Source organism: Fusarium vanettenii, assembly GCF_000151355.1.
Source record: "Fusarium vanettenii 77-13-4 chromosome 2 genomic scaffold NECHAsca_18_chr2_1_0, whole genome shotgun sequence".
NCBI lineage: Eukaryota > Fungi > Ascomycota > Sordariomycetes > Hypocreales > Nectriaceae > Fusarium > Fusarium vanettenii.
This window is the reverse complement of record NW_003315867.1, coordinates 2,523,500-2,549,997: the sequence shown is the minus strand read 5'-3', so window position 1 is coordinate 2,549,997 and position 26,498 is coordinate 2,523,500. Positions and strand designations below refer to the sequence as shown.

The window sequence follows — 26,498 nt, the reverse complement described above, 5'->3', positions numbered from 1 at the left end:
ACCTTCACCGCTATACTACGCCTCACGGTTGCAACCGGCAAAGTCAAATTGGACGGCGCAAACGAGATTGAGGGGGGCCAGGAAAGGATGAGGCGTCGAGGCGGTGGGCAAACCGACGGTGTACGGGAATGATTTTGATTTCGAGTCATGACGGGGCTAATCCTCACGAGAATCACGGACATGATGGCGCGGTCTGAGTGGCAATGGTCTATTTCATCCAAGACAGGACATTTAAGCTACATGCTTGTCTAACCGTAATAGGCGCAGAGGGGGGATATATCTTTCCTTGGCATCATGTAAACAAACTCCAGAACTCCAGATATGGCACCTTGATGTGCTCATCATGACTCCTCCGACTTTTGCTGCTCCTCCCGAGGCTTGTCTTCTTCAGGACCTTGTTTGCCCTGCTTGATGCTCCTCCACTCCACACATAGTGCGCAGAGCAGTTGAACAACAGAAAGCGCCACAGCTGCAAAGAAGATTCTAGTGATGGCGTAGTTATAAGCACTCAGGACCTGACCCATGTACTTGGCCGGCACAACGTCGTGAAGATCCGTAGCGCCCGTGTTGACTACGGCCTTTGCGTCGAGGCCCGGGATGTCGGAGAGACGGTCCACGAGGCGCCCACTGAGGATCGTCTGACCAACCGACACGAAGATGGCTCCGCCGAGCTGTTGCATGAAAAACGTGATGGAGATGCCCGTAGGGATTTGCTCCTTGGGGAGGGTGGCCTGGATGGCGAGGCCGGCCACCTGCATTCCGAGGCCGACGCCGAAGCCGACGAGGAATTGATAGGCTATCCAATGCGAGGAGCCGGTGCTGGGTTTCAGAGTGGTCAAGAGTCCTTCGCCAACGGCCATGATGCAGGGGCAGAGGATCATGGAAGGCACATAGTATCCGATACGTTGGGTAAAGGCGGCGGATAAGATGCTGGCGACAACGAGACTGAGGACGAGTGGGATGGTGTAGATGCCCGATTTGACAGGGTCGACGCCCTTTGTTGCTTGGACTGCAAGCGTGTTAGTGACCACTTGTAAGAGTAAAGTGAGGAGTAAATACACCAAAGAGGAATGTAGTAGACGACAAGCATCATGGCACCTCCAATGAAGAACATAGCCCACGCACACGCCAACATAGTTCGCTGCTTGATAACCTTGACAGGGATAGTCGCCGTATCCGGCATCATGACCTGCACAACGGCAAACGCAACGGCCGTAAGGCCAAAGACGACGAACAAAAGAATCAACCGCCAGTTACTCCACGAATACGTCGAGCCACCCCACTGGAGCGCCAGGATGAGGCAGATCATGGACGGGACGAAGAAGAAGGTGCCCAGAGGGTCAAGACGGGCGATGTGCTTCGAGACAGGCTCGGACTCGTGCTCTCGCTTCGAGACCTTGAGGAAGAAGAGAAGAAAGACCGAGGCGACGGCGCCGATGGGGAGGTTCATGTAGAAGCACCATCTCCAAGTTGCTCGTCCGGCAAAAGCTCCGCCGATAAGGGGGCCAGCGACGGATGAGATGCCGAATATCATTCCGAACATGGCTGTAAGAGTTAGCGAGGTTGATTTACTTGTAGAACGAGGTGTAAAGAACATACATTGAAACATTGGTCGCTTATGGAGAGGGACCATGGGGATGATTGCCATCATCGAGCCTGTCATGATGCCCGCAGAGCCAATACCAGCAATAGCCCTTCCGATGATGAATGCCACAGAGTTTGGTGCAGCTCCACAAACAGCAGAACCAACCTCAAATAAGAGAATACAGGCCAAGAAGGTCTTTCGTAGATCGTAGAAGCGATATATACGGCCAAAGATGAGCTGAAACGCGGCAGTTGTAAGCATGTACGCCGAGCCATACCAGCCAATATCACCCAGACTGTCAAACTCGTTTGTAATCATGGGAATGGCAGTAGCAATGATGGTCCGGTCGAGAGCAACGAGAAACATGGCTGCAAGGACGGAGGCAATGATGAGCCAGAACTTGAGCGTCTTTGGTTTGTAGTTTTCCAAGGCTTCTTGTTGGAAGGCTGGGCCTTGGGGCCTTGGTGTCTCCACCTCGGGTTCATCTGAGGGTTGTTGTTGCTGAGTCTGACATTGTCGAGACTCGACCTGCTTCTCGGAGGATGGTCCGTTGATGTTTTCGGCGATGGTGTGTGTTTCGGTGGAGGATATTGAGTTTGTAGACTTTCGATCTCGTTGGCCATCGGGTTGAGGTGAAGTGTCAGGAGGCGACATGACGAGTTGAGGGAAAGTTGTCGGTGATTAAGTGGAAATATATTAACAAGGATGGATTCTTAAATTGAAATGTGAAGATGTAATTCTTTCTTTCGAAAATGAGATGCTTGTGAAGAGATACTCAAGTGTCGACTTATTGAAGCCTCTTGGCGTCCAAAGCCAAGATATATATATATATATCCTTCCATCGGGAGAATCAATGACCGGCTGACTTGGACAAATATGCGGAAAACAACCAAAAAAAAAAAAAGAAAAAAGGAACAAACTAATAACCGAGCCTAATAAAATTCGTATGCAATAGTACGCGTCCTGGTTCGACGCCTTGATAAAAAAAAACACGTCTTGAAGTTGTCCGAACGGCGAGGGAGCCTCAAGGTCGGATCCGGGAAGAGTGGGACTAAACCCGATTGGGAAACCCACGTCTCGAAACCGCCAAGAGCTCGTCCCCTCCTCGGGACCGACGGGTATAAACTCGACCCTCAACTCTTACATTGTCGCCGAGTTTCTCGTACCCGAGGACCAGTCATTACATACATGAACAGACCCTGAGCCCGTCACGTCGACTTCCTGCAGGGCCACACACTATCTGCTTGTCCTGGGCGATCCCCGAAGATCCGGGCCCAATCAGACCCCGAGCGGACCGTTCCATCGTCCATCGTGAGAGAAGGCGCCAAGCAAAAGAGGTACTCCTTTCGCTCGGGCCCGAGATCAGAAACAGCCCTACAGGATCACCCCCTGGAACACATCACCGCCTTTCTTGGGCCTGTCACCGGCCACAACTCGCTGGTCCCCCCCCGTCAATCTCAGCCCTACCCGCTGCCTGGGCAAACAACTTGCAGCCCAGCTGAAGAGGCCCTCATCTCATTCGTGTCCCGGGAAACGCCTCGTCGGGACCCATCCAAGCAGACCCATCCTCCCTGCTCCCACCACCAAAGGGGGGACCCTCCCGCGCCACCGACACACGGACGGGTAGCCCTGGTCCACTTCTCCGGTTCAGCCCCCGAACCTCCCGTCACTCAAGATGCCCTACCCCGATGGTATCCCCGGTGTGCCGGGCTCTGCCCCGCTGCAGCAGCAGCAGCAGCCTCTCGACCCTGCAGCTGTCAAGTTGACCCGGGGCACCAGCTGTGTACTCTGTCAGCAGCGCAAGGTCCGCTGCGACAAGAACAAGCCCTGTGCCAACTGCGTCAAGGCAAAGGTTGAATGCCGTGTCATTCCTCCTCAACCTCCCCGACGCCGGAAGAAGCGTCTACAAGAGAAAGACTTGATTGATCGACTCAAGAAGTATGAAAGTCTTCTGGCTGAGCATGGTGTCAAGGTTGATGCCATCGGCCATGAGTTAAGACCTGATGGACCACCAGGCGATGATGTTGACGAGCTGGAGAACGATTTTGAAGGCCTCAAGACATCGCCCGAGGCTAGCTCCTCTCCTGCTGCCTCTCAAGTAGAAAAGTAAGTGCCCCTTCACCTTGCCTACTTTCAGTCATGTTGACCCTGTCACAGAACCGGTGGTGGAACATGGTTCTCTCTGCATAAAGAGGTACGCCCCTGAGACACATCCACCCCCTCACTCTTCTCATACTAATTCATGTTGTAGTTCCGAGCAAGTGAGCATATGCTCCAAGACTCCTCAGAAGATGAGCCTGAAGTTGGCTCTACCATTCACCGTGCCTTTGACCGCATGTTTGCGACTGATGGCTTCCCCTTTATAATCGGCGGCCCCCTTGGCCCCATCACCCAACTTCATCCTTCTACCATTCACATCTTTCAGCTCTGGCAGATCTACATTGAAAACATTAACCCTTTACTCAAGATTACACATATCCCTACGGTGCAGGCACAAATCATCGAGGCGAGCTCCGACATGGCAAATATACCAAGTAATATCGAAGCTCTTATGTTTTCCATTTACTTCATGGCCATCACGTCTCTGGAGGACGCCGACGTTTATAAACGTTTCAACGAGTCCAAGAAAGAGCTTCTGGCGAGATATCATTCCGGTACTCAGCAAGCTCTCACCAAGGCTGGCTTCATGCGTGTCAACGACCCCATTCTCCTACAGGCATACATCCTCTACCTCGTGAGTATATCCAGGACAAGTCATAAAGATCTTATAGTAACAATCTCCAGTTCGCTGTTCGGTGGTTCGTCGACCCTCGACAAGTCTTTTGTCTTATTGGACTTGCTGTCCGTATAGCCCAGCGTATGGGCCTTCACCGGGACCCAGGCCAATTTGGTCTTCCTCCGTTTGAGGTTGAACAGCGTCGTCGAATGTGGTGGACCCTCGTTGGGTACGACCGTCGGCTGGGAGAAATGTCTGGATCAACCGTCACGGCCCTCTCCAGCGGTGGTGACTGCAAACTACCCCTGAATGTCAACGATTCAGACTTACACGTCGACGGCAAAGAGATGCCAACACCACACACGGGACCAACCGAGATGCTCTTTGCCCTCACACGCGTTGAGCTCGCCATGGCAGTTTCGAGTGACAGTAACCGTGACAGCTACAAGTTGAACAACCAAGAAAAGAGCCCAGCAGCCACACCTGCTGGCTCTCGATCAACAGCAACCATCCGTCTTGCTGGACAGGACGGACCCTCCTATTCCCTTGAAGGCTACTGCGCACACATCGAGGGCACATATCTCAGCCAATGCGACCCCAAGATTCCCCTGCACTTCTTCACACTCACAATGACCCGTCAGGCCCTATGCAAGATGCGCATCCTCAGCTTTCTGGTCCGTATGCACAATGCCGATCACGTACCGCTTAAGGAGATTGAACGGGACAACCTCTTCCTCCAGGCCACGCAGATGATCGAGTACGACAATGTTGTCCAATCATCCGAGTCCCTGCGGCCATTCAAGTGGTACTCGATGCACCACTTTCCCTTCCCGGCATACATGTTTCTCGTGCAGGAGCTGCGTCATCGAGTCTCCGGCCCCATGGTAGAGCGCGCTTGGGACGCCATTTCCAAGAACCACCAGCTGCGTGGCTTGCTCAACAACTACCATAGCCCCATGCACATTGCATTCGGCGGCCACTTTATCAAGGCCTGGGATGCACATGAAGCCGCCCTCATTGCAGCTGGCAAACCCGTCCAGCGGCCCAGCTTCCTTGGGCTTCTGCGAGAGCGTGCTGAAGCCCGCCGTCGTGCCAAGGCTGAGAATCGTCCTGACCCAGGACTCTCACAGCCTCAGATCGGTGTCCCGCGGTCACAGGCCGAGACGCCTTCGTCTTCCGCAGGATTCAACTCAGCCGCCGACCAGACCGCCTCTGGTTCCATGTCTGGTGGCCAGCAAGCCAACTCAGGATCTGTCGCCTCAAGCGATGAGCCAGGTGAGATGGACTGGACGTACCTCATGTCTGGTTACAACGACGCAGGAGCATATCCCCCGATGGGTGGCTTTGGAAGCTTTACCGGGGGGTTCGGCGGAGGTATGCCTGGCCCTGGTATGGGAGGTATGCCGGGCGTGCCTGGGATGGGAGGCATGGGAAGTCCACCAGGGGGTAACATGTTTGGCGGTAACTAGATGGTACAGGCAACTGTTTGCGCATGATGTGGCACGACACACGGGGGCGTCCTTATTTGCTTTTTTGGAGTCGAGACTGTGGGCAAGCGGGGGTGAAGCTGTTCTCTCAGGAGCGGGCGTCGAGAGGAACCTTTGACAACGAGACGGACGAGTCGAGAGAACCTGTGTTGTGCATATTTTATTTTTATATTTTATTGGATACCCGGGATGACAGGGGTAAGGGATGCACAGAACACGCATATCGCCTGCATCTGCGATGTTTAGGACTCGCAGTGTATGGTTTGGAACGATAGGGAGCAGAGCACTCCTCTCACTACTATTGTAGATAGGTATATAGAACCCAACTCAGGTTACTTGAACAAGAATATCTATTAATGACATTCACGTAAATATGTGTGAGACAGCCCTCAATACCAAGAAGCTAGAACCCTGAAACACAATTGTCAGCACCAACATGCAGACGCGACAAGACAGACGTCTCATGGATGCAGCCATGACGAGATCGATCCGCTGATGTTCTCAGTCGTCCGTCTATTGCGAATAGTATAGTATTTGCTTCCCTTCCAATCAAGAATCAGTCTTCTTGATCCCACCTATGCAAATATGCGCTCATTCCTCTCTCCTCCTTGAGACATTATGTGTGAAGATGGCTACGGTATGGGTATCGTCCGTCTTGCAGCCTGAACAAGTGCCGCCCCCGGCACACTGGTAACTTGACTCGCCTTCCATCCCTGGGTACGGATACCTTGTTCCCAGCCCCCTGCCTCTCGCAGCAGCCTAGTCTCCACCGCCTGACAAAGCCATTCATTGACCGACTGGTTCGCGAGACATTCTTTCATGCTGCTCTTCCCCTGTTGGATAGCAGGAGGCACAGAGTGCCGATCCTCGCCGTCCATGTGATAGGTCATCTCGAGGACGAAATGTTTGCCGTATGTTGCTTTTCTTCTGCGCCGGAGCGCCATGCGAAGTAACCCTCCACCCATGGCGCCCCAGCGACCAAGACCAACGGCTCAGCATTCTGCTAGGTATGTTGCACAACTCTAGCGGAGACGCGAGCATGCAGATGCGGCATGCGACCTGAACCTCGTTGGATCAGGCTCTGTCCAAGGTCCACAGCAACGGCTGACACCCCGATGACCGAGCTGTGCTGCTCGCCCAGCCGGACTTGGTCTGGCCTGGCTCTCTGCGCCCTTCTAGCACAGAGGTTTCTGTGCCCAGAAATCGACCCATCTAAGTTGTGCGTGAATGCGGGGGTTCCTGAAGGCTTCAAACACACTGTGCGCAAGCTCGTCCGCCTCGTCTTCCGAAAGTCCCATTGTATCAGGCCGACCCAGTATTGCTGTGATCCAATCCTCGGTAATGTTCTGAGTAAAGATGCCAATCTCTCGCATCTTTGCTTCGCTGTGCCATCGTCCCATGGGAGTCGACTGACACCGGGTGTTGATGTTGGTGAAGCCAACCTCCTCCAGGGTTTCAGCAATATGATTGGAAAAGGTCAAGTTCCATCCGTAGATAGCCGTAAAGTGTCCCTCGACAAGGTCGTAGAATCTGTTCATGGGATGGTCATCGGCAGTACCGTCTTCGGAGAAGACTCTCGAGATGACCTCGTGAATTTCGATCCAGCCTCCGGGCCTCAGTTCCCTAGCCCATATTGTTAGCACCTGTTGTTCCATCGTGCGCAACTGTAACTCTTACTCGAAAGACCTCTGAATGAGTTGCCGCGGTTTGCGCAGGGTTTGCAGCAGAGCCCTAATGTGAATTAGATCCGCATCGGCGTAGATCCTTGTCCATGGGCGGTTCTCGTCCTCGAGATCCTCGACCCGAAACTCCACGTTGGGAGGAGTCCAGTGTGGTTGAATAGGTGACAGGTCGGTTCCAATGACACGTGCGCTGGGGAAGTTCTCGGCCACTGAGATAGAAAGGGTCAGTCTGCGGTAACGTCGAGGCGAGGTGCGGAGGAACAGACTATCTTGTGCCCACAACCCAACGCCAGTCCCAAGGTCGACAATCTTTTGCGGATAGTCTCCAATTGGAGCTAAGAATAGCTTCCCATCCATGAGGTAGTCCAGATACAGCTTATGCTTCAGGCCCTCGCGAGACTGCTCGGCATCATCATTAGGCAGGCCGTAGCGACCTTGAAGGAAGCCTTGATATCGCCTGGCAGGTCAGTATCCAGCCATTGAGCGTAACCTGGAAAATATGACACACCTTCCGTGCTCGTACGAGTAAAGCTCTCGTGTGTTGACTGATGTGAACTCGGATGTTTGTATTGAGTCTCCATAATCCGATGATGGGTCCTCTTCAGGGTCGTTGCGGTCCATGGTTACAGAATGTCTACTCCGAGTCTAAATCCCCAACGAGGGAATGTGCTCGAGAAGAGACAATTGTGGCGGAGAAAAGACAGGAACGATGACAGGAATACATGGGCACACAACTAGGCTCAAGACAGATAGAGTCAAACTCAATGGGGCGAGACAGACACTTGGCCAGGTTAACCAAGTATGGACGTCAAGTGTAAGATGGGATGGGCGGTGGGTCGTGACTATATGCCGATAGCAGCTACAGAACGAGCTGATCCCAAGGGAAGGGTACTGGGGGGTGGAGGAGAGACCAGGAGGTAAAGTTTGGAGGGGTGGGATGTGACAGGACCAGGAGAACTGGGAAGCCGGGACGCCGATGAAGCCCAAAGTCACGCCCTGGGGCCCAGGACGGCGGGACTGCGGGACGTTGTCTGACAGAGAACTCAACTTGCGCAGGGCAGGGCGCTCGAGGACCCAGCAGACCGGGCCGTGGGGAGGGGAATGGTGTAGAGGTGCTGGCCAATGCGAAGAGCGCGCCTCGAGGGACCGCTTCCAGAAGCACGGGATGGAGGGTGGCCGGCGTAGGATGCAGGAAACCTCCCAGAGGTCTGGTAACAAACAAGGTGGCCGTGGCCGTTGTGGGACGGGATGCTTTCTTCAGCCCCAGCAGCCAGCCCAGGGCCCCGAGCCGTCGGGTCAAGCCGAAACCCTTTTCAGGAGCCTGCCTGTGAGATAACCACAAAAGTGCACCGATCAGCGGCCGAGCTGCGACCTGGTTATGACGTGGACCAAAGGGTGAGTCCAAAACGACCCAAGTTGAGACGGTGCCATTCAGCTAATGCACCGGAATGGATAGATGGACACACGCCGACGAGATGAAGGACCTTGCTGCTGCTGATGCCCTCCAACTCTGAGTGGGTAAAGAGCGGTTTCTCCTTCAGACGAGGAAAACGTTGTCCGAGCACGTCGAGCCATGCTTACACGTTGCGATTTTAAATATCCAAGGGAACCGTGTCGATACAGAGTCATCGTGCCATTATCTCGATCGACCCCTCATTCATGAGCCGCTAACTCATGCACACCAAGCGAAGGCTGGGAGGTGTTTGTCACCAGTTCGGCTCGACCTTGGTGGCATTGGATGGCATGGCATGGGCGTGCCATTCCCGTACCGGTGTGGACCACAGTGCAAAGGACCCCACCAGATGAGCTCCGATCTGCGCGCTCTCGGTTCGGACTGCACGACACTCGACATGGCTGCGCTGCGCTGCGCTGCATCGCGTTATGGAGGCATTTCTCCTGCAATCATTAGCCTAACAGTCCATGCTGGTTCTGCAGAGCCAACCCAGCCTGCATTCAGTTGCAACCGTCTGCAACCCTTGCGAGGCCTGGGTGTTCGGGCCGGGCATGCCACAACTGCCGTGTTTCGCCTCACTTGCCATAGCACAGCACAGCACAGCACAGCACAATGTTGAGCATGGTTCCTGTCCGCCCTTTCATCTTCTGGCAGATCTCAGGGGTTGAGATGCCACTCAAATTCGAGTTTCAAGCTCTAGAAAGTTGCTGAACCACCTGGTCGGTAACGGTGTTCGTAGCCGAGACGATCCCAGTGGGTAGGTATTAGTTAGTGTCAATCCGCCTGGCGGATTACCAGCTACATGCTTGCTCTGATCCTTTCGCTCCGCTCAGCAGTCAGATCATTCGTGAACCTTGACAGAGTGTCTGTCGAAAGGCAGGACGAGGGGGGGCTGGACATTAGGGTTTCTACCTCGGTCGGGGCTTGGTAGCGGTCAGCGAGGTTTCTCGTTTCTCGCGCTGTTAGTGACAGGAGGGGAAGAGGCGCCCAGGTTGTTGTTGTTTGTCAAAGCCTCGCTGCAACCCTATCAATTAGACTTGTCAGGGCTTGTGCCATCCCTAGTCCCCGAGAAGCCTGCAATTTATCAACCTAGGGTCCAGCCCAGGCCCCAATGCTGGGAACTTTGTAGCGACAGGGAGTTCGGGAGAGCCGAAAGTTGACGTTTTGACGTTGCCGTGCCGCAATGGCGCTTGAGTATGCTTGCGGTGCGGCTGACGATGTTTCAGACAAAGAAGAGTGTGAAATTGCTCAAGCAGGGTTGAGAAGGGGTAGAATCAAAGTCTGGGAAGAAGAATCTAGAAAAGTTGCGTTAAAGAAGGAGGTTGTCGATTGGAAAGTGCACTTGAGGTGCTTGACCTCCGGTTCATGCGGTCGCCGTCTCTGAGTGGCTGGACTCCCCACGCGGTCTAAGGAAAAGAAGAGACACCAGTACCAGCATCACTTGCCTGCCTCAAACCTATTCGGTACAAAGAATCGCAACTAATTTCTCGAGAATCTATAAAGTATTGATTCTTGTCATCACAATCCTTTCCTACATTTTAGATAAGATATTTCATTACAATACAGCAGTATTTGCTCAGAGACTTTGCCCGCCTGTCCCCTAAAGCTTATTTGCTTCAGCGCTTTCGGCCGCCGTTGCATCCCTTTTTGGAAGGAGGGGCAGCCCTCGCCGCCTAATTCGTCAACCAGGGAAGGCGCGTCATGGCTCACTGACGGACCGTGTAAAGTCGCGTCGCCAAAAACACGTCCATCCAATTTGGCTGGAGTGGCCCATGTGCAATCGAGACACTCGCTTGGTTGCTTCTGCCATACAAACCCGGACTCGAGATATACGCACATTTCGACCGTTTACTTTCCTTATCACATTGGCTCCTTTGCCGATAGTTGATCGTCTCAGCTCTATTATTCTCTCTTTTGTCAAATTTCCTCCTTGCCTATCCCTTCAGCCCTGAGCCACCTACTTTACGCGACACCACGCCAACGCGCCAACTTCACCCCTTGACTACTTTTCTCCTACTGTCACTTAATCGACCACGCGCCCATGAAATCGACGACATACAGATATAGCGATCGAACCGCTCCAAGGACTTCACAGCCATGTATCTTCCTCGGTCATTGATCTCGAAGCTATACACTCACCTCCAACAAACTCGGCATCCGCTCTCTCCACCCGTCCTTATCCTAGTCGCCCTCGAACCAGATGCTCTCTGCGCGTGCAGGATCCTTACGAGACTATTGAAACATGACTACATCCCACACAAGATCCAGCCCGTGGCCGGGTACACCGACCTTGAGAAGGCCGGCCGAGAACTGGTGATACCCATGATGGAGTCCCAGGGCGGTAGCGGAGGTGTGGTTGTATGCCTAGGCGTGGGAGGCATGGTCGATCTTGGCCCGCTTCTTGGACTCGAGCCTGAAGGTGACGACTCTCCCTACAGTGGCGTGGAGGTTTGGGTCATGGATGCTCACCGGCCGTGGAACCTGGGAAACGTGTTTGGTGGTCTACCTCTCGATCCCGCAACCGAGATCTCATCATCTTATCAATCCAGAAGCCCACCGGGAGTTGATGGTGGCAAGATCACACGTGGTTTTAGACCAGGCAAGGGTGGGATTGTGGTTTTTGACGACGGTGATATCGAGGAGGACATGGAGACAGAGCGAAACGCCTATCTCGCTCTGGTGGACATGCCCGAGATTGACGAGAACGACGAGGACTTGGGAGATTCCGACGAAGACGATGACGAGCATGAAATTCAACTTTTGGCGCCTGTTCATGCAGGGCAGAAGCGTAAGAGCTGGTCAGACGCCGATGAGGATTTCAGCGACGACGACAGGCCTCGGCAACGGCGGAGGAGCAATTCAGTATGTGCCCCGGGTTCAATTGCCGCGCAGTCATGACTAACAGTCTTCTAGTCAAGTCCCATTCCAGAGTCACCGCGACGTCCTCAGCCTCGAGGCCTCATATCCTTACAAGATCCCACCGTCGGTCTGTCAAGCGACCCAGTCGAGCCTCCGTCCGGAGCGCAACCGCCAGCAGCTGCATCGGCACGCACACTCCGAAGGCGACTCCTACGAATACGACAAGAAAACGAGGCTGTTCTCCATCGTTATTACAAGGTTGGCTCCTCCTTCTCGGAGCCACTGTCGTCGATGATGTACTCGCTTGCGTCTGAACTTGGTAGAGAGGATAACGATTTGCTCTGGCTTACAATCGTTGGTGTCACATCCATGGAGCTATATGGCCGTTCATCGGCAGGCATTGCTGCTCCTATCAGACAGAGTGACAGGAGTCGTCCTACGGGCTGGCTAGGAGTACGAGGAGCCAGGATACGACAACTCCTTCGTGATGAAGTGAGACGTCTAAACCCACCAGAAATCGCAAACGGGCGTGTTGCTGCGGAGAATACGGGCGTTATCCCCACAACAGCTCGAAATCCGGAGGATACTGGGATCCGTCTATCTCCTGAGCCCAGGTTCCTACTCATCCGACACTGGAGCCTTTATGACAGCATGCTACACTCCCCTTATCTCTTTTCTCGCCTCAAGACATGGAGCGAGACGGGTATCAAGCGCCTCCATAAGTTGCTTGCTAAGATGGGAGTTAGCTTGGCCCAGTGCAAACAGAGCTATACGCACATGGACATGATGCTCAAGCGGGAGCTAAGGGCCAAGCTCTTGAAATATGGCTCGCTCTATAATCTCGATGAGATGGTACCGTCAGTCGACACCGATGGAAAAGACCGCGCAGGCGCCAAAGATGGCTGGGGATTTGTCCGAAGCTGGGGATGGCGGGCAACGCTAAGTGCTCAAGATGTCGGTGTCGTTATAGGTGCACTCCTTGAAGTAGGAAAGCACGCACAAACAGCAGACAATGCGCTAGCAGCAAGTCAAGCCGGGAAGGAAATCGAAGAGGAAGCCGAATTCGTGGCGCAAGGAGAGGAATGGGTTGGGCGATTCTGGGAGGCGTACGATGCCCTTGAGGAGTAAGTCGACCATGATCGTAAACCAACGAACTTGTACTGACAGTCATGACAGCATTGATGCATTGAAGAGTGGTCTTCCCACTGCCCAATTTCTTCACCGCGCAATCTATCGAACAGGAACTTCTCTCATCAACAAGAAACAGATCAAACATCTACGCGCATTCCGTATGTGCGTTGTCAAGGATGGGCCTGACGTGTCACTCTTCACACATCCCGCGGCACTTACCAAGCTCTCACTATGGATTGGAGAAGCCCTTGCTGAACAAGAGAGAGAAGCTCATGGAAAACTATCACACGGCGGCCGTGGTACACCTCTTGTTGTAGCCAGCCTCAACGAGAAGCGCGGCGTATACGTTGTTGTGGGAACCGGCGGTGGAGGTGGCCCAGACACGACGTTCCTTGATAGAGAGGCAGCGAAACAACGGAAAGTTGAAAGAGAAGAGAAACTAAAGAAGAAGGAGGAATCGCGACTTGCTAAACAGAAGGTTCGGGAAGACAAACGGGCAGCAAGACGAGATGCAGGAGACGACGAAGACGAGCTGGAGACAGAATCAGAGGCATCTGACAGCTCAGACTCGGACGAATCAGAAGACGAGGATGTTGAGCATGAGAAGGGTTACGGCTTGAACAAGTTTGGCAGCGCATTCCAGGAGGTTGTATCAGAAACTAACACACGAGTGCGCATCGACAGCTTCGAGCACTGTGTAGTGGAGGTGAAGAAGGAGGATCTTGGAGGCTTCCTCGAGAGTCTGAGTATGAAGGCGGTTGTTGGTTGAGAGCGTGTATAGTGGTTGAATGAGACTTGTGGCGTCTATGGTGGTGGTGATTCGTCATGGCACAGGTAAGCAGACGGGATGATTAGTTTTTGAAATCTGTTGGAGCTGGGATGGAGTAGGAGTATTCAGGCGAGGGAGGCATCATATCATGACTTGGGAAAAAGCAGCATAGCAGAGCATAGCATGCACGCATGGCCGGAACTGAACTGTCTGTGGCTAATGATACCTTGAATCAAAGTTGAAACAAATGAATCCTGTCAAGTCTCTTGTTGTGCTTATTCTTTATGCCCCAGAGTAGAAGGTCGAGGTTGGATCCAAGGAACCTGGCCGTATTCAACCACCAATCGATCGACCTCGGTTCCCTGATTACTTTTCCAGCACTGGGATGAGTGACTGCTGATTGGGCCACGGCATCATGAGCCAGGGCATGAGCGTCAGCAACAAGCAAAGTCCACCGGACACGGTGAGCAATCCCCACCGCTCTCCCTGTACAATCCTGATGTCAGTACCGGCGCGGTGCTTATTTGCGAGCCGCCTGCACGGGTATTGATGAGGATCCTTGGTTAATCAGGCTTAATCAGGTTTACGCAATGTAACACTAGCATGATAGGGCTGACGGGCGACATGTTGGGGGGAAGGATGAGGAGTATAAGTACTCGGTAAGAGCTGGAGGAAGGGTGCCCAGAGTGAGGGGATGTCTCGAGTGGCACTCTAGTCCACTTCGATAATTGAAACGGGAGCATCATGAGTTCTAAAACTTGGGCTGATGGCCCATTCCCGCTCATTAGCGCCTCAATATCTGGAGACAATGTGAGCAACTTCAACAACAACCAACTTACTTGCTAATTCATCAAAAGGTAGAAAAGCCAGTCCAGGGAGCAAGGAAGCTCGCGGCCGAAATGACACTCGTCCACAACCTCATCCTCCGAGGCATCAACGCAATCTACAACCAAGCCGCCAACGTCGGGGTCAGAGGGGCAGACAAGGACAAGCTCGACTTTTCCAACTTTGCGTACCAGTGGGGGGCCATGCTGTCGGAGCACCACGACACTGAGGAGAAGATGGTGTTTCCGGAGATTGAAAAGATAACAGAGGTGCCGGGCCTGATGGGAGACAGCGTGGCAGAGCACCATGCGTTTCATGACGGACTGACGCAGTACATGGAGTATCTCGACAAAGTCCGGAACGGCAACGATACTTATGACGGAGAGAAGCTGAAGACCATCATCGACTCGTTTGTCCCGGTAATGCAGGAGCATCTAGTCCACGAGATCGAATCGCTCGTCAAGTTGACAGATCATGAAGATAAATGCGACTGGGCAGCCTGGTTCAAGAAGACGGTCGACGCCATTGTGAGCAAGGACATGAAGGACTCTGAGTTTCGGGCAAGTCTCCAACCCTCAAGACGCTGGACGAATAAGCTGACAGTTGCAATGTTAGACTAACACGTTTCCTCTAAGCATGATCCTCCATGACAAGACCTTTGAGGGCGGCGTCTGGAGCAGTTTCCCACCTGTTCCATGGCTGGTCATGTGGGTGATGAAATACCTGTTTATGTATACACGTAAAGATTGGTGGAGGTTCGCGCCATGCGACTACAACTCACAGCCCCAGGAGCTACCATTTGCATCATGAAGCGGCAGAAGACGCTGTGTGTCAGTTTGCTTTTAGTAGTGAGCAGCGAGTTGATGCAGAATCATGGATTCTAGAAGCCCTAAGCTGTTGCAGAGGAAAGAACGGAGTCATGATAGCATGGCTTGTGGCGGCCCAATGAGGCTGGGGATAATGTCGAAATCGAGGACGACAGGGAGGCACCTTGTTTGACAATGGTTCGGCGAATTCGAGGGTGACATGGTTTCGTGTGGGTTTTGAGGCTGTGCACCGAGACCGGAGGGACGCTATCTGAGGCATCATGAGGTGCTGCCTGGCTGGATGATGGTGGTTGGGGCGGATGATGTAGCCATCAACGCCTTCATGACAAGCAAACAACGAGTATTTTTTCATGATCTGAATAGCACATCGCATCTCTTGCCTTGCACAACTGTTCATCTCCATCATCAAAGATAACAAAAAGAATCCATGTCATGGCTGCAACGGAGCTTACCAGGATGGGTTAAGCAGCCCAACGGCGCTGACGCCTTGGTCTAGTCAGGCGGGCGCAGCAGAGCTTATTGACGATAGAGTCGTGCGTTTCCGACTTGGCATACAACGGGCTCTTGGTACCTTTTTTGCCAGGGAGGGAGCAAGGTAATTAGGTACCTTTGCTTTCGTTGAATGGGTGGTTGTACCTTTTGGAGAGCCAGACAAGGGTTTGTGTTGCTGTAGCGTAGAGATTGGCAGCTAAACCGGTAATGATGACTAATGCCAACTTGGGACTCTCCAGAACCAGTTCGTCTTTCTCGGTGCTTTGCAAGACTCCGCCACAGCCACACAAGGATGAGGAAACTCACTCGCCTGCTCGCCCCCCGGGTATGGCCAGGGCCAGATAGTCAACGGAGCGGTTGCCGTAAAGAGGTGGCAGGCGTTGAAAGAGGCAAGTGATTGGCCCTCGCTCGGCTAGAAGGTCGGGGGATGGATGTAGCGTTCCATGTTTGAGGTGGGTTTTTTTTTTTTTTTTTGCGAGGATAAGCAGCAATGCATGGACATCTGAAGTCTGAGAGACATTTTGGGTCACGTCTTGGATTGTACAAGGACTCACGATAGACCAATAATCTCGAGTCGTCGCGTCGGGATTCGTCATCAGAGCCAAGTCGGTCTTGGAAGACGGAAAACGAGGATAGACTGAGATGCCCTTGTCTGTCCATCACAACCTGCTGCGGGGTCCAGGTCCGTCACCCATTGATTGACCCCGCCCCCACTAAAGCGGCGTGTCCCCAGTGGGCAAGCACCTCAAGAGTCCGAAGGAGGGAGGGAGGCCACCGGGCTAGATGAGGTGCACGAGGCCCCTATGACCTGCTGAACAAGGCGCTGAAGGCCCGCTGAAGCTCGCCCTGCTTCAGGTCCCACGTTTCAAGAGCCGCCTCCAGCCCAGTTCCAGAGAGTCCCCCAGATCTCACTCGCTCCAAGGTCACTCACACACGCACACTCGCTCGCATCCATTCCAACTTTGCCCGGCCCGTCATCCACATCCACATCCTCTCCCTCCTCCAACCCAAACGTCTTCCTCTTGTCACCTAGCGGCCTCCACTCTTACGACGTACCGGTATTCCACCACCACCGCCCCAAGCTTGCTTTGCTTCGCTCACTCGAGTGCTTGCATCCAACACTCTCCCCTTTGAATATTCTCGAACCCCAGAACCTGAAACAACATCTATACCTATCTACCAACTTGATGATCGCGATCAACGGCTTGCTGTCACGCCCACCACACGCCCACCTCTCACGACCCTGAAAACCGCCTCCCCCTCACCAAGGTCCCGTCGTTTCCACTCGGTTCCGCCAACGTCGCCTCTTCTACCAAATCTTTGAGACGTCAACTTTGATACACCCATCGACGACTGCCCGACGCCTCTCGAACAAGACCCCTCTATCGATTTCGTGAACTGTCTCCGCAGTCCCTCGTTTTCTTGCCTTCGAGACGCTCCGGGACATAGACGGTTGCGCAATTTGCGCTCGCTATCCAGGCCCCGCCGATACACGATCCGGACTTTGAGAAGCCATGGGCAAATCGTGAGTGCATCTTTCTAATCTGCGTCTGTCATGTTTTTTCGCCGTCCTTGCTTCATTGGCGTTGCCTCCCCCGCGCACTCCGGTGACGTGCATCGCCCTTTGAGCCAGAGCCTCGTCGGGCGCAATCGCATTTGTCAACATCGGATCCCCGCGGAAGCTAGGGACCGACGTCATTATACTTGGATCGGCTTAACCACGATGACGGTTTATAATGCTGACAACTACCGTTCCCCCATCTAGGCAGTCCAAGCTGTCGCAAGACCAGCTCGTCGAGCTTCAGAAGTCGACTCACTTTGACAAGAAGGAGCTGCAGCAATGGTACAAGGGTGAGTCTGCCACCGCCGTCGTCGCCACTGCCAATCCCTGGCCGCCGTGTCGACCCCCATCTTCGAGATAAGACGGTTTGCCTGACAATGGGTCCCTAGGTTTCCTCAAGGACTGCCCCTCTGGCACGCTCACCAAGGAGGAGTTCCAAAAGATCTACCGACAATTCTTCCCGTTTGGGGATCCGAGCTCATTCGCCGATTATGTATTCAACGTGTTCGATAGCGACAAGTCGGGCAACATCGACTTTAAGGAATTCATCTGCGCGTTGAGTGTTACTAGCCGAGGCAAGATGGAAGACAAGCTGGACTGGGCCTTCCAGCTGTACGACATTGACGGCGACGGCAAGATTAGCTACGATGAGATGCTCAAGATTGTTGAGGCCATCTACAAGATGGTGAGTCTGGGGGTTCTGGGGATATGTTTTCTCGTCAGATGCTAACGTTACCCAGGTTGGGTCCATGGTTAAACTCCCCGAAGACGAAGATACCCCAGAAAAGCGAGTAAAGAAGATCTTCCGCATGATGGACAAGGACGAGAACGGCAGCTTAGACATGGAAGAGTTCAAGGAGGGAAGCAAGCGAGACGAGACGATTGTCTCGGCGCTATCCCTGTATGACGGGCTGGTGTAGAAAGGCGGGAGAGGAGAAACGACAGACAAGAGACAAACAACCCACTCGCCCAGAAAGTAGAAAGAAGGTTGAAGCGGAAACAGCATGAAAAGGAGGGCTGACTGACGGGAAACGCCATGCTTGACTTGGCCTGGAGTGTGAGGAGCTTGTGTCTTTTTGCTTTCCTTGTTTAACTCCTAAGGGCACGTCCTCTTTTGTTTTTTTGTTTTTTTTTGCGAGTGAGGGTCTTGGAGATGGTTCTATGATTACGGAATAAATCGTTCATGTGTCTAATGAGGATGAGCTGGTTTGTCGAGTTCGTGAACGTATCGGAGAATTGCTCAGTGTCACTGTCCGGGATGGGCCACGGCCAAGCCACGGATACTTGGCAGATGCTTGGCTTGGTCAGAGAGCTGGGGTCCTGGGATGTAAGGGTATGTTTATGCCGGTTGGGTTTATTCATGGGTTTCTGTTTTGGAGACTTGGTTTATGAGGCGGATGATGGACAATACTTGGTCGCGTGGGTAGACAAGGAGGTGAGTAACATGGAGCAAGGAGTGGGAGCAGTTGGAGCTTAGCCAGGCGTTTACAGTTGATATGCCCAATTACGAATATCACGTTTCCTTTTACATCACGCTCTCTTTCATATAAGTATTTCTTCTTTTCCATCATTAGTGTTGAATCCATCTCCCCTGCCCTGGTCCATCATGAAGCTCAATATGGAAAAGCGGATCCACTCGCAACCACCAGCTCAGGCACTTTCACCTCAGCTTTCACCCATCGAACGACGTTTCTCCATCATCCCTCATGAATTGTGCAACAACCTCAAAACAGTACATCTTCTTCACCTCTCCTCTTAGGAGCCTCATAGTGTGCCCGTATTTTCATCATGGGCTCTCTCACCGCCCTCATAGACCAACTGGAGCCCGAGGTTGAAGATCCAGAAGAAGGTGAGACACATGTTGTGTACTCGAAAGCTTCAGTCACTAACTTGGGAATAGAAACGTTTATCCTCTACTCTCAGCCTATTCCCTCGCTAGATCTTGGCTTCATCGACCCTCGCGCTGCGTCAGTAGACGTCTCTGTCGCGGGGCATGACTTTACTATTCATCAGTCACCTGCCGTCCTCTCATCATCTCGTGCAGGCGGCACAACCGGAGCAGGTCAGGACACACCATCTTATTCAAACATTCGTCTCATTTCTTCATCTCTTGCAACTAGTTGTTAAAACTTTTCGACTATAGTCATCTGGAAGATATCCCCCAGCTTCGCCTCATGGCTCGCCTCCCCCTCCAACCCTGTGTGGGCTGCAACCTCAAGCTCCCCTTCAGTACTTGAGTTGGGATGCGGCATCTCCCCCCTGAGTGCCCTCGCTCTCGCCCCGCGCGTCTCCCGCTATATCCTGACGGACCAGTCTTACATCCACCGCCTACTCCAGCGCAACATTGACGAGAATCTTGAGACCGTTCTGGGCTCTTCTGGCACTTCCACGCCTACGGGGAGGTCTAGAAGGAAGCGTGGCGGCCACGCTCACCCCCTGTCCAAGCCCAGCATTTACTTCACCACACTGGACTGGGAGACGGACGAAGTGACGCCAAGCTTGACGGGCTGTCACGAGACTCGCAGCTTCGACGCCGTCGTTGCCTGCGACTGCGTCTACAACTACGCCCTCGTGTCGCCCTTTGTCCAAACCTGCGTCGATGCGTGCCGTCTACGCTCCACCGACGATGCCTTCACGGGTGACGACTCACGACCGTGTATCTGTGTCATTGGCCAGCAGCTCCGCAACTACGAGGTCTTTGAGTCATGGCTCGAGACGTTTCACGCATCCTTCCGCGTCTGGAGAGTCCCCGACGACGCCCTCCCAGAGGACTTGAGGTCCAGTGCTGGATTTGTGGTTCACATTGGCGTCCTCAGAGACGAGATGAGGTAGGGAATAACCTCAACACCCTCTTTGATCTTTACAACATGTACATCTGTGTCTTTCACTCTGTTTGGACATCGTATTTCAAGATCTAGCGCGCAACTGCGTCTTTCAGATTCATTCGACTTGGATCAACTCCGCGTTGAAGCATCCATAAATCTCGACTAGAAAACACCCCGTAACTAATATTGATGCCACTTTTGGGCACCTTTTTCATCCATTCATTCATTCAACCACGGAGCTGGCGTTACCAACCTCCGTCCCGTTCCAATTCCAGAAACCAAAATCAAATAATGCTAATCGCAGCAGTATGCCAGTTGCCCAATCCACTTCGCCGTAAAGACCATTTTGATATAAAACCTCGTATGACCGCTACCAGCTGGTCATCTCGATTACCAATCCAGGGGCTCCTTCTTCTCCTCGCCACGATTTGTCTTGGGGACGGCCATGGCCTTGGCGGCCAGCTTGCCACCCTGTCCAGGGCGCTTCAGGTAGCCAGTGCCGTCGAGCCAAGGGGTGTTGGCCGTCATCCGTCGCTCGAACTCAGCGATCTTATCTTCCTGCTGCATGGTGAGGCCAATGTCGTCGAGGCCGTTGACCAGACAGTGCTTGCGGAACTCCTCAACGTCGAAGCTGCAGATGGTCTCGCCTGAGTCCTTCTTGATGAGCTGGTTAGGCAGATCGATCTCGATATCGCGTCCAGCCCGGGCCTCGGCGGCGATGGCATCAAGGTTAGCCTTATCATCGATCCTGATGGGCAGCATGCCGTTCTTGAAGGTGTTGTTGAAGAAGATATCGGCAAACGAGGGGGCGATGATGCACTTGATGCCAAAGTCGAGGAGAGCCCAGGGGGCGTGCTCTCGAGAGCTACCGCAACCAAAGTTGGGTCCGGTAACCACCAGGATCTTGGTCCCTCGGTACTTGCCCTGGTTCAGGATGAAGTCGGGGTTCTCGGAGCCGTCGTGGTTGTATCGCAGCTCGTAGAAGGCAGCAGAGCCCAGACCAGTTCGCTTAATTGTCTTGAGGAACTGCTTAGGAATGATGGCGTCGGTGTCGACGTTGGATCGGTCCAGGGGAGCGGCGGTACCCTTCCAGATGGTGAACTTGGGCAGACCGGCCGAGTCGTTGTCTCCAGCCAGAGTGTTGGTGTGAGGCTGGGTGTCCAGGGGCTGGTCACCAATCATCTCCCGCTCCTCAGAATCGTCCTTGGTCCTCTCGTCAACGTGGGGCTCCTCAGCAGGCAGCTCGCGGGCCTTGAAGGTAGAGTCGTGAGTGTAGTGAGACAGCTTGCGGACATCAGCCAGCTTGCCCACAATGGCGGCGGCGGCGGCCATGACGGGGGACATGAGGTGAGTTCGGCTCAGGGCACCTTGACGACCCTCGAAGTTTCGGTTTGACGTGCTGGCGCATCGCTCCCTGGGGGCCAGGATATCGGGGTTCATGCCCAGGCACATACTGCATCCAGCCTCACGCCACTCGAAACCGGCATCGAGGAAGATCTGGTCAAGACCCTCCTCCTCGGCCTGAGTCTTGACAAGTCCAGAACCAGGAACAACCATGGCGCGCTTGATGTTGTCGGCAATCTTGCGACCCTTGACCACGTTGGCAGCGGCGCGCAGATCCTCAATTCGCGAGTTGGTGCACGATCCGATAAACACCTTGTCGACGGGGATATCCTCCATGGGAGTACCGGCAGTGAGGCCCATGTACTCAAGCATGCGGCGACCAGCAGCCTTCTTGGCCTCGGTGCTGAAAGTCTCGGGGTCCGGAACAGTGCCGGTGATGGGGACAACATCCTCAGGGCTGGTTCCCCAGGTCAGGGTAGGGATGATGTCCTTGGCGTCAATGAAGATATCAATGTCGTACTTGGCGTCGGGGTCCGATGCCAGAGACTTCCAGTAGGCGACGGCCTTGTTCCAGGTCTCGGAGCCATACTTGGGAGCCAGGGGTCGGCCCTTGAGGTACTCAAAGGTGATCTCATCAGGGGCAACCATGCCGGCACGGGCACCACCCTCAATAGACATGTTGCAGATGGACATGCGAGCCTCCATGCTCAGGCTGCGGATAACGGAACCGCAGAACTCAATAACGGCACCGGTACCTCCGGCAGTGCCGATCTTACCAATGGCGTGGAGAACCACATCCTTGGAGCTGACACCGGGGGACAGCTCACCATCGACCTGTATCCTCATGTTCTTGCTGCGCTTGGTGATCAGACACTGGGTGGCCAGCACGTGCTCGACCTCGGAGGTGCCGATACCAAAAGCCAGAGCTCCAAAGGCGCCATGGGTCGAGGTGTGGCTGTCACCACACACGACGGTGGTGCCGGGGAGGGTGAAGCCCTGCTCAGGACCGATAACATGGACAATGCCCTGTCGCTTGTCGCTCAGGCCAAAGTATGTGACGCCAAAGTCCTTGACATTCTCCTCCAGGGTGACACACTGGGTTCGCGAGTCGTCCTCCTCGATAAACGAGGCGATGTCCTTGAGGGTCTTGCGAGAGGTGGTGGGGATGTTCTGTGACGCCTCATGTTAGCCGATGCCAAGATTCCAGGTTCAGATGCAATTGGCAAAACCTACGTGGTCAGTGGTGGCCAGAGTGCAGTCTGGTCTTCGGACTTTTCGGCCAGCGTTCTTCAGGCCCTCGAAAGCTTGCTGTGAGGAACTCTAGTTAGCGGCTGTCGGGGCCAATGTAGATCCTTTTTAGCAGGGTGAAGATAAACTTACTGGTGATGTCACCTCGTGAACCAGATGTCGGTCTAATGGCATTTTTTGTCAGGCCTTGCTCTTTTCAATGCAGAAAGCAATAAAACTCTCAAACTTACCGATGTACAGAAGAATTGTGCCATCCAGCTTCTCGTCGACGATATGCGCCGACAGCACCTTGTCGTAGAGGGTCTGGGGGGTACCCACGGGAGCAGGCATTGTGGCGATTTGTGCGTGAGACAAGATCGAGTCTTTGGTAGGCACACGAGATGTGATTTAGAAGTAACAGGAGGAAGAGGAGCGTAAAATGGCGTGCCCAGGAGAGTGAGAGAAGTATGTAGAGAGTGAAAATGGAGAGAGAAGAGAGAGAACCTGGACTGTTCACCTCGAGGGGAAGATTTTATGATGATGGAACAACGTCCAAGGAAGAAACAGGCAGAACTGGAATTGGGAAAGAACAAGAAAAAAAGACGCCCCGACCCTTGGACTTTATTAAATTTCCCAAGCTGAGCTGCCCCCCTCCCCTACCTACGGACCAACTCTTCGAGCTTGATAAAAAAACCAGACAGGGTGCCATTTCTTGGGAGCGCCGATGATCGGAGGGGTCCGTTTGCGGCGCCCGTCAGCATTCCGAGGTCACCAACAGGCCAGACGCTGGCAGACAGAGACGCCAGCGCGGGGTAGCCCCACACGCCGCACCTGCCCTGATTGCTAAATGACGTGCCGCCATTGGCCGTCGCTCCGATCCTGCCGGCCGATGCCCGCTTCTTCAACCTCCGATGCGAGCTTCCATCTCAGACAGCGCTGAGGAGCAACCAAGGGTTCCATCAATTACGACATTAGCTTGCTTCTCAGCGGGCGCCTGTACGTTGCAGTACTTCGCCCTTGCCCGACATTTGGAGGGCCATTAACCCACGGTTATCCACACTCTCCTATATCGCTGTTGCGTCTTTCACCCCGTATCTATCATCTAAACCTCCAGCAAACCTCAATGCTTTTTCTCTGCTGAATCTCTATAATTAATACAATTTTCATTAAAAGGCCATCCTGGCCAATGCTCTGACTCTGCCAGTGTTATCAATGCCTACACAACACGTCCTCATGCCACCCCTTTTCCCTCCGTAGTCGCCGAACCTCCCTGATGCCCAGCCCTCCGGACCCGCCATCGGCGCACGCTTTGCCCCGGGTCAACATCCATATCACTTTTCTCCCCTGCAAAAGGGCCTGGCACAAAGCCCCGCCACCGCCTCTCCTCGCCGGCACCGGCCGCTTCCCGAGTATCCGCCCGGCCGTTACCTTACACTCCGGTCAGGCTCCGCCGAAACATGGCCAACGTTCCAACAACCAAACATTCCATTCTCTCGTCCTCATACTCATTCATGCAACGCTTCATGATAGTCGTGAACTCCATAATCCACACCAAGAGCACCACCATGCTGAATATCAAGGGAAATGCAAGAGCAAATCTTGCCAAGTCCCTCCAGTTGTTGGCCTGGCCATTTCGCACCCAGTACTCCGATCTTGAATCAAAGACAGGCTGCACCGTTCGCCAGTACAGTTTCAAAATCCATATGCAACACCCCTTCACCGCATTCGAGACCTCCTTGATAGCATCCCATAATCCTCGTCTGCCGTCTTTGCCATATCCATTACTGGAAGGATCTGCGATGCCGTCTTCGGCGTTGAGACGAGTGGGAAAGCTGCCTGGCACGTGCGCTGTCAGGTCCATTGTCTGATTGTTGGCTTCTGTGCCGTGTTCCAGCCTCTGTCTGAGAAGGTATTCCGGGTTCTTGCAGGTCTTGTCCTCCTGGAGGGTGTCTGCCGCTGTCGTGTTTCCCACGTCGCCCAACTCCATCGTAGAAGTTGATGTGGACAGACTGTTGCACTGGAGACTAGCCGCGGGCACCTCTGACGTCGGTTCTGGCTCTTTGTTGGAAACACAAGTCTCGGGGGGTAGTTCTGGGTACCGCTCTGTGAGCTCTTGGTGTCTCGATATAGTATCGATTGCTCGAGTCTCTGTTGCAGACCCCGATCTCGGCCAGGTACTCCGCCCACGATTCTCCTGAGAAATCTCCAACGCGCCTGGCGTTGTCCCCAAGCTTCGAAGTTTCTGAATCGTGCGGTTCGCTTTGCGCCTCTGTTGAAGACCTGTCTGTGAGTCGTAATCTGGTTTGAGGTGGGAGGTTGACATGGTCTGGGCGTATCCAGTAGTGGTGGTGATGCGTGTGGAAGCGCACGTCCGTTTCACCTCGTTGCCCTTGTTCGTAATGTCCCGCATTGCGTCCTGCGCCCAGGTTCTGATGCCGTTGCTGTCGTCTTTGCTCTTGAGTGTCGTCAAGCTCGGTTGGTCTACCAGGGCGAGCTTCTTCCTAAGGGTATTGACGTCGGCTTGTATTTCTTCCATCGTCATGAGCTGATCTCTCAACCCTGTACCGACCACCTCTTCTCTCTTTGGGGTCTGGGGAGAGCTGAGGAGATCTGAATCCGATGTCTTTGTTGACTCGTCGTAATCCAGGAATCCGGTTTCGCTTCTCGCTGTTGTTTGTGGGATCCAATCCAGTCGCTGCACTGTCGGCAACCGGCAGGGACTGTCCTTCACCTGCCGTTGGCAGTGCGACTCGTCCGGCAGGGCTCCTGCTAGCTGTGGGCTCTACACACTTCTTTCTAGGTTCTCCTGCTGGTATAACGACCCTAAGTTGGGGTGCGGCTGGTTTTCTGCTGGTGAATTGTGCACGATCGGGCTTGAGAGGATATGAAGGATAGCGGATTTCTTGGGGTGGTTTGTCGTCGAATCGCGCTCGGGGCTTTGGGAAGGAGGGCTCCTGCGATGAATGAATTCGTCGAGCATGCTCTTTGGCGAGGCCAGACTGAAGCTGTGATTCAGTGGCAGCGGGCTGACGATCTTCGAGAGACCGGGAAGTGAAGCGCTGCTGCGTGCTTTGGGGACCTTCTGTACCCCTCCTGAGTCTTCTTCCGCCTGGCGGCCTCTGCCTAAAAAAGGCATGACAACTCGCTTTTGACGTTGTTTTTGTTGTTCGCTTATTTGTGCATCATTGGCAACAGTCGCCGCTTTGTCGCCCCGCGGGTTCTTTGTCTCTGGAAAGCCACCCCGTCTTTCTGTAACATGCTGGGAGCGGCTTGGGTTGGCTTGAAGAGGGGAGTCATCATTTGGTCCAGGTTCAGAGGGTTCGTCAAAAATAATCCCATTCTCGAAGAGCTCCAGGGCGGTAGGTGACAGGTCTCCGAAGCGCTGTTGGTGAGGAGTTCGCACTACCGTGTCTGATGAGTCTGAGAAAGATCTTTGAGGAGATCCGCTTGCCTTTGGCCACTGCCTCGAAGGCGAACGGCCTTCAGGTGTACCCAGATCTACCAGCTCCTGTTGTTCGGTCATCCCTCCATTGACATGCGGCTGTCGCTTCCCTATATCAAGCTCGAGGTTAGTGGGTGTTGTGCAGAAGAGAAAGAAAACAAAAGACTGACTTGAAAAGACCGATTCGCTTCTTTGCGATTGGGCAATAGGGCTTAAGACGGGCTCCTGGGCTGATAACCACTGATGAGTTTTCCGTCGCCATCTGCCAGTGAT

General features: G+C 53.7%; 9 protein-coding genes across 9 annotated transcripts; 5 read left to right on the top strand and 4 right to left on the bottom strand.

Annotated features, from left to right (window-relative positions):
* Positions 1-341: 341 nt before the first annotated feature.
* NECHADRAFT_34100 (uncharacterized protein) lies at positions 342-2,239 on the bottom strand (the record flags this gene model as incomplete). Its single annotated transcript, XM_003046053.1, has 3 exons — positions 342-1,009; positions 1,060-1,545; positions 1,600-2,239. 3 exons carry the CDS (start codon positions 2,237-2,239, stop codon positions 342-344), a joined length of 1,794 nt encoding a protein of 597 aa, XP_003046099.1.
* A 1,021-nt stretch (positions 2,240-3,260) lies between these two features.
* On the top strand, positions 3,261-6,143 carry NECHADRAFT_66570 (uncharacterized protein; the record flags this gene model as incomplete). Its single annotated transcript, XM_003046627.1, has 3 exons — positions 3,261-3,683; positions 3,837-4,319; positions 4,370-6,143. The coding sequence occupies 3 exons, from the start codon at positions 3,261-3,263 to the stop codon at positions 5,768-5,770; spliced, it is 2,307 nt and encodes a 768-aa protein (XP_003046673.1). The 3' UTR covers positions 5,771-6,143.
* An 820-nt stretch (positions 6,144-6,963) lies between these two features.
* On the bottom strand, positions 6,964-8,091 carry NECHADRAFT_91149 (uncharacterized protein; the record flags this gene model as incomplete). The annotated part of the gene is made up of 4 exons (XM_003046052.1): positions 6,964-7,411; positions 7,466-7,679; positions 7,737-7,927; positions 7,979-8,091. 4 exons carry the CDS (start codon positions 8,089-8,091, stop codon positions 6,964-6,966), a joined length of 966 nt encoding a protein of 321 aa, XP_003046098.1.
* A 2,929-nt stretch (positions 8,092-11,020) lies between these two features.
* On the top strand, positions 11,021-13,836 carry NECHADRAFT_58328 (uncharacterized protein; the record flags this gene model as incomplete). The annotated part of the gene is made up of 3 exons (XM_003046626.1): positions 11,021-11,785; positions 11,837-12,906; positions 12,959-13,836. 3 exons carry the CDS (start codon positions 11,021-11,023, stop codon positions 13,680-13,682), a joined length of 2,559 nt encoding a protein of 852 aa, XP_003046672.1. The 3' UTR covers positions 13,683-13,836.
* A 590-nt stretch (positions 13,837-14,426) lies between these two features.
* NECHADRAFT_33464 (uncharacterized protein) lies at positions 14,427-15,317 on the top strand (the record flags this gene model as incomplete). Its single annotated transcript, XM_003046625.1, is given in 3 exon segments — positions 14,427-14,492; positions 14,540-15,109; positions 15,123-15,317. The coding sequence occupies 3 exon segments, from the start codon at positions 14,427-14,429 to the stop codon at positions 15,315-15,317; spliced, it is 831 nt and encodes a 276-aa protein (XP_003046671.1).
* A 1,630-nt stretch (positions 15,318-16,947) lies between these two features.
* Positions 16,948-18,582, top strand: NECHADRAFT_58324 (uncharacterized protein). The gene is made up of 4 exons (XM_003046624.1): positions 16,948-17,351; positions 17,592-17,677; positions 17,777-18,072; positions 18,128-18,582. The coding sequence occupies exons 1-4, from the start codon at positions 17,341-17,343 to the stop codon at positions 18,305-18,307; spliced, it is 573 nt and encodes a 190-aa protein (XP_003046670.1). The 5' UTR covers positions 16,948-17,340; the 3' UTR covers positions 18,308-18,582.
* A 593-nt stretch (positions 18,583-19,175) lies between these two features.
* NECHADRAFT_76590 (uncharacterized protein) lies at positions 19,176-20,219 on the top strand (the record flags this gene model as incomplete). The annotated part of the gene is made up of 3 exons (XM_003046623.1): positions 19,176-19,236; positions 19,288-19,449; positions 19,531-20,219. The coding sequence occupies 3 exons, from the start codon at positions 19,176-19,178 to the stop codon at positions 20,217-20,219; spliced, it is 912 nt and encodes a 303-aa protein (XP_003046669.1).
* Positions 20,220-20,602: 383 nt separating this feature from the next.
* On the bottom strand, positions 20,603-23,134 carry NECHADRAFT_32154 (uncharacterized protein; the record flags this gene model as incomplete). Its single annotated transcript, XM_003046051.1, has 4 exons — positions 20,603-22,726; positions 22,790-22,864; positions 22,937-22,968; positions 23,035-23,134. The coding sequence occupies 4 exons, from the start codon at positions 23,132-23,134 to the stop codon at positions 20,603-20,605; spliced, it is 2,331 nt and encodes a 776-aa protein (XP_003046097.1).
* A 1,078-nt stretch (positions 23,135-24,212) lies between these two features.
* Positions 24,213-25,919, bottom strand: NECHADRAFT_76588 (uncharacterized protein; the record flags this gene model as incomplete). Its single annotated transcript, XM_003046050.1, has 2 exons — positions 24,213-25,450; positions 25,574-25,919. 2 exons carry the CDS (start codon positions 25,917-25,919, stop codon positions 24,213-24,215), a joined length of 1,584 nt encoding a protein of 527 aa, XP_003046096.1.
* Between the last annotated feature and the right edge of the window lie 579 nt (positions 25,920-26,498).